Here is a 6,106-nt window from a genome sequence, read left to right as displayed (position 1 = left end):
ATGATGTGCGAGGTGATGCCGACCATTAACGAGGGAGACTCGGCTGGTCCTCCCAGAGGCACCAGCGGCGTCCCGAACGGCTCGGACCAGGAGGCCAACTTCGAGCAGCTGATGGTCAACATGCTGGACGAGAGGGACAAGCTCCTGGAGTCCCTGAGGGAGACCCAGGAGACCCTCATTCAGTCTCAGACTAAGCTGCAGGGGGCGCTGCACGAGAGGGACGTGCTCCAGCGGCAGATCAACGCCACGCTGCCTCAGGTGAGGAGGGTCGGGCTGTGGTGTGGGGTGAGACGGATTACATTTTGCACAAGACAGCAACAACCGCAAGGTACAAAGGTGGTGTTGAATGGACACATGTCTACACTGTGGGCCGGTCAGTGGTGATCTTGAAACCTCCAACTAGCAAAGCTCCACTGTTTTGTGCTAATGCAACTGAACACTTGATTGGGAATATGCACCAAATGGCCTTAAAATGGCATCAAGGTGGACCCTGCTTTACCTGATCTGTGTCAAAATCTAATATTAAGACCTTGCTTATTTCAGTATTGTGCTTAACTGTTGCCTATACCAGCCAGGTAATGTTATAGCACACAAAATACATACGGATTGCTCAGAAAGTGGGAGGCTAATAGGGGCTAAGCATCTTATTTTGCCTCGAGGCTAATTAGCAGGTTAATGCGGCCATGGTGGTACTGATGAAATTAAACTATTCCTTGAAAAAAGTGCCTTTGGTCCCACCGCTATAGAGCTAGACCTGAGGAAGTTGAATACGACTGTTCTCGAGGTATACTCCTGTTAAGAAATCCTCATAAGAATAGCTGTGAGGATGATGGCACATGCCACTTCAGAAGCTTTTAAGTGGCAGTGTGCCAAAAAGGAGGATCTAAATGTCTAGTGGGTAGAGAGGTAATGTAGTAGGTTGAAAGATGGATCAGAGGTGGATGGAGGGTTTTTACTCACACAAGGAAGAATGCTGGCTCAGACTGTGGAGGTCTCAGCCAGTTGTCGAGAGCCTTGCTGGTCAGAGAAGAGGGCAGGGCCCACCTATCATCATCTGGATTGAAACAGCCTCACCTCTGTATGCGGTGAGCTGCCTGTCAGTAGTAATGTGAGTGAAAGGTGCTGATGGTAAACTGGGATATCTTTGACGTTTATCACCCATGTGTGTGCGTGCAAGTGTGTGTATTTGAGAAAAAGAGAGCTGAATAAGGGCTGGTGCAATCACTGAGCATGACGACAATGAAGCCTCAGCACATAAAGCTGCGTTACCCTCTGACCCTCTGGTCTAAATGCGTGGCATGATGTCACAGTACGGTGTGTGGGTATGTGTGTGCGTGTGTGTGTGTGTGTGAGAGAGAGCGAGGGAGAGAACCATGCTGACGATGACAGCCTCACTGCAGCCTCTTGTGAAAGAAACATGGCCGCTTGCTAGTGTACATGGCCCTGAGCTGCTTGCCTCCACACATGCATACATGTCTATTTATGTGTGTGTGTGTGTGTGTGTGTGTGTGTGTGTGTGTGTGTGTGTGTGTGTGTGTGTGTGTGTGTGTGTGTGAATGTGTGTATGTGTGTCAGAGAGAGAAAGAGAGAGGGCGATAGAGGAGAGAGTGGGAAGAGGCTGTCATGCTTGTTTTCTAATCCTGCTTGGTTCAGCGTAATGTTTTATTCTAGCAATAATACAGGTATTAGTTATACAGTCATAGACCTCAGGGACATTATGCAGACATTATGACTGGCGCGTACATGCATAAACTGTTTCCTGCTCTCTCTCTCTCACACACTCTCTCTCTCTCTCTCAAAACATTACACACACTCGTGCACCATACACAGCAGTGGTCATTTCCACAGCTTGACACAGCAGAGAGATGATGCAACGGACAGTGGGTGAAGCAATCCAGAGAAATGAGAAATTCTCATTTGCAATTGATTTCTACTCTAGTTTTTGTCTGCTCAACTGAAGAAATATGAGGATAGTCTGGCCTTGATGCATCATTGGAAATTGCAGCCTGCATCTTCTCACGATGAGAGGGAAGTGTGGAAAAGAATGACATACTGTATCTGGTATCTCAAGTTTTGGTGTGATGAATGCATTAGAGCCATGTTGTAGCAGTTGGCGATGCTGCTGACCCCACCATCCTATATGTGTCAGCGGTAATTAGGCTGATTCGCGGCTGCGCTCAACACACAGTAGTTGGTGTGTTTATGCCCTTGACTACAATGCAACATCACAGCTATCCCTTTGCTCTTGCCGCCTTTGTTGTGTAGCCCTCCAGTCAGTCTGTCGACATGTGTGTTGACGACTATGCGAGATGTATTTCTCTCTATGTGTTCATTCAGTTCTCTCTGCTCCCAAGGTGTAGACTGATGTATGAGTGTTGGCACGGCAAGGCAGCCTTTTTTGCCCAAATCCAACCACCCTTCTCCTTCCGTTTGCCTACAAACATTTGTCATCTTCACCTACAAGGTGTGTGTGTGTGTGTGTGTGTGTGTGCGCGTGTGTGTGTGTGTGTGTGTGTGTGTGTATTTCTGTTTTTGTTATGTCTTCTGTAGGTCTCCTGAATCCATGGGACTGGTCCGACCTAGAACTGTCAGATCTATGTCTTTCCTCCACATATACGTACATATACAACCACACACACACACGCGCACACACACACACACACACACACACACACAAACAAACAAACGTACAAACAAACTGTGTTAGTGATTCAAAATGCAATGCTCTTCAATGTCGTCATTGTTAAAAATACATAAACCCACATCACCTTGGCATCAGTGCTCAAATTTGCCTCAGCAGCATCGTAAAAATGGGACGACGTTGCCATTTTACCACAGACACACACGCACACACACCGAGAGACTAGGATGGATATGTTCATTAGCTACAGAGAATAGAGTTTCAGATTAACATGTCAGCCCATTACAGTGCAAAATGCTTCTAATTCAGCCCTCAGAGATGAGTTTGCTCAAAGACAAATTAGGTTTTAAACACACACTGAGACTCAGGCACGCATGCTTGCATGCACACACATGATTGTGCCGTATACGCACACACACACACACACACACACAGTGCCTGTTCCTCTTCTGTGTGAGAAAAACTGTTCCGACACTGTCAAGTAGAATGTGTTGTAAGGCGAGTGTGTGTGTGTGTGTGTGAGTGTGTGTGTGTGTGTGTGTGTGTGTGTGTGTGTGTGTGTGTGTGTGTGTGTGTGTGTGTGTGTGTGTGTGTGTGTGTGTGCAAAGCAGAGAGAGAGCAGACAGTGGGTGAACACTGTGTGTCAAACAACATCGGCATTTCTGGGTCATATATTCCTATATTACAACTATTTTCTATTATTAAGTGTATAATATTATAACAAAGGCAGATTTTAAAAATTAAATAATAGTTCAACATTTTGGGAAATGTGCTTATTTGGGTTTTTGCCGTGTGTTAGATGAGAAGGTTGATACCACTCTCAGGTCTGTGTCATGAGCCAGGAGGTTATTAGCTCCTTTAGCATAAGGAATGGAAGCAGATGGGAAACATCTAGCATGGCTCTGTGTGTCTTTAGTTTAATCCATACAGAAAGAGAAATGTAAATATGACGAAGTCATATAGCTATTGATCACTATTTTTATTATTATAATTATTATAGCTATTTTCGATGAATAACAGCTTAGCTTCCCGCTGGTTGCTTAGAGCACAGAATTTCCCTTAAAAGCACAAATTAAAAAATGTTCACGTCTTTTGGGGTACAGATTAAACAAATCTGTGCTCAAATTTGCCTCAGCAGCATCGTAAAAATGGGACGACGTTGCCATTTTACAACGTGTTAATGACTTAAGAGTTGTTAGCTGTTTCCCTCTGCTTCCAGTCTTTATGCTAAGCTAGGTAAGTCATTATATTATATATATATATTTCACATTCAGACATAAGATTGGTTTTGATTAGTCTTATCCAACTCTTGGCAAAAAAGAGATCAAATATAAAACTATTCCTTCAAGGAAACCCCACCAATTTAGTTTTAAAACTATTGTTTGTGGCTCTGAAGTGAGCTTTCCAAAATCTGAGAAATGATTTCTGTGAGATGACACCATAGCCCTCATGGTGGGATGTGAGTTTCATGTTGGGTTTGATGGGTGTGTGAGTGTGTGTTGTGATCAGAGACAACACTGGCTGTTTTTGCCAGCATACAAGCACACAGAGAGAAAGACACACACACACACACACACACACACACACACGCACACACATCACCTCCTTTCCAAAACAACAACTCTCTGTTGTTCTGAATTCTAACCCCTTAGTCCACACTGAAACACATTTAAACATACACACCACGCACACACAACCTTTTGCATGTTGTGTTGTTTACTTGACCTCACATACTACTGACCTGTCCTTTGACTCTTGTACAGACACATGAACACAAATTAACACACACACACAGATTGTGAACATGGGTCTACATTCACTAAGCCTCTATGAAGAAGTACATGTCAGGTATTCAGGGCTGCACGATATAGGAAAAAAATGACATGGCAATACATCTTTCTACGACAAATACGATATAAAGAAAAGATACAGGAATTTTCACCAGATGACTTGAATAGCTTTATTTGGAAATAATTCATCTTTCTAAAATTATTGGGATGATTTTTGAGTCCATCTGCATAGAAAATTAAAATAGCTATAAAAAAAACTGGAAAATGACTTTTACTCTGAAGAATTTTCTTGATGTGAACCATCATGTCTTTAACTTTATAGCTATAGCTACAATTGTTTTCAACTAGAATAATACACTGGTTAACTCACCATGACATCGTTGTCTTCATATATTATTCTCTCATCAATCCAGACTAAAGTCAATGATCTAACATGTCATGGTATTAATATGTCACTTACCCTAAAATAAGGTGGCTCGTCTGTGAATTAAGGAGAGTGGTGCCTAGAGAGGGTCCAAGAGATATTACAGATGCAACGGAGCAGCGACTTGTCACTAAAATGAGAATACCTGGTCCACCTTAATATCAGCCTACTTTAATTGAGCCTATAGGCCGAAGTCGTCGCTAACTTCGGAGCGAACCCACTTCACTTTAATCAGCAGGTGGCAAGCAAGACAGGGGAGCTTGGGTCTTGAGGAGTTGTGGTATTTATTCACCGTCGTATAGCCTAAAACTGTACACACACTGCACTGCTACGTTCACAGCTATAACGTTACTGCTTACTGCACAATTGTTGCAAACACGCTCGCTCTCTCTCTCTGCCGCACACTCACTGATGCACACACTACCCGGCGGGCCACTGGGGTTGTAAAACACTGGTGGAAACCCTGCCGTGCAAGTTTTCCTTTTGTATAACGCAGCAAAAATAGTTGTAGGACGTCCTGCGATGTGACAATTGTGCATGCGCGCACATCGCAACGTCGATGCTGAAATGATACATCATGCAGCCCTAAACATATACCGCTGTGTTTACATGTGTGAGCCTCTCTCTCTTTCCATCTTTCTTTTTGTCTCAGGTCTAGATGTGACACTAGTTGTCCTTGTTGATGTTTTCTCTTCATTCCTCCCTAAATTGTTGTCTATTTCTTATTTCTAACCTCTCTCTCTTTCTAGCTCTTTCTCTTTCTTTCACACACTCTCTGTTTATCTAACTCATCAATAACCCAGTAGTCCATTATCTGGTCCCTCCGATAGTTCTTGTCCTCTCCTACTCCTGCAGCTGACCTTAGCCCACAGCACAACACAGGCTAGAGTGGGAGGGAAGGTTACACAAATTGCTCACTGTTTAAATCTCTGGAAACATAACAGTCTGGCATCAGTTATCTCGTCATTTGGTCTCAATGCAGATTTGGTTGAGCACATAATATGATGTGGTGTGATATGTTGAGAGGAATTGTTGCAATTCTGTCGAAGAAGAACCTGAAATGAGGTAATGATGAATAGAAAGTTGTCAGCCTAAGTCAACAATCACCAATGTTTGCAAAAGTAAATTCAACTTTCAGAAATGAAGACATTATGAAGATATCAGCCTAAGCAGATGTGCACCCTCAGGTTAAATCAGTGCAATGAAAGACAAAGAAAGGACCTTATCATGGACCTTAATCAACCCCACTTT

General features: G+C 43.4%; 1 protein-coding gene across 1 annotated transcript in view; it reads left to right on the top strand.

Annotated features, from left to right (window-relative positions):
* Positions 1–6,106, top strand: part of ppfia4 (PTPRF interacting protein alpha 4) — a 49,665-nt gene continuing 43,559 nt past the window's right edge. Inside the window, 1 exon segment of the mRNA XM_076096405.1 lies at positions 1–258. Coding sequence (XP_075952520.1) covers positions 1–258 — 258 coding nt within the window.

Source organism: Anarhichas minor, unplaced genomic scaffold (assembly GCF_050575085.1).
Source record: "Anarhichas minor isolate MPS153535 unplaced genomic scaffold, ASM5057508v1 ptg000021l, whole genome shotgun sequence".
Taxonomy (NCBI): domain Eukaryota; kingdom Metazoa; phylum Chordata; class Actinopteri; order Perciformes; family Anarhichadidae; genus Anarhichas; species Anarhichas minor.
This window is presented reverse-complemented; position numbering and strand designations above follow the sequence as displayed.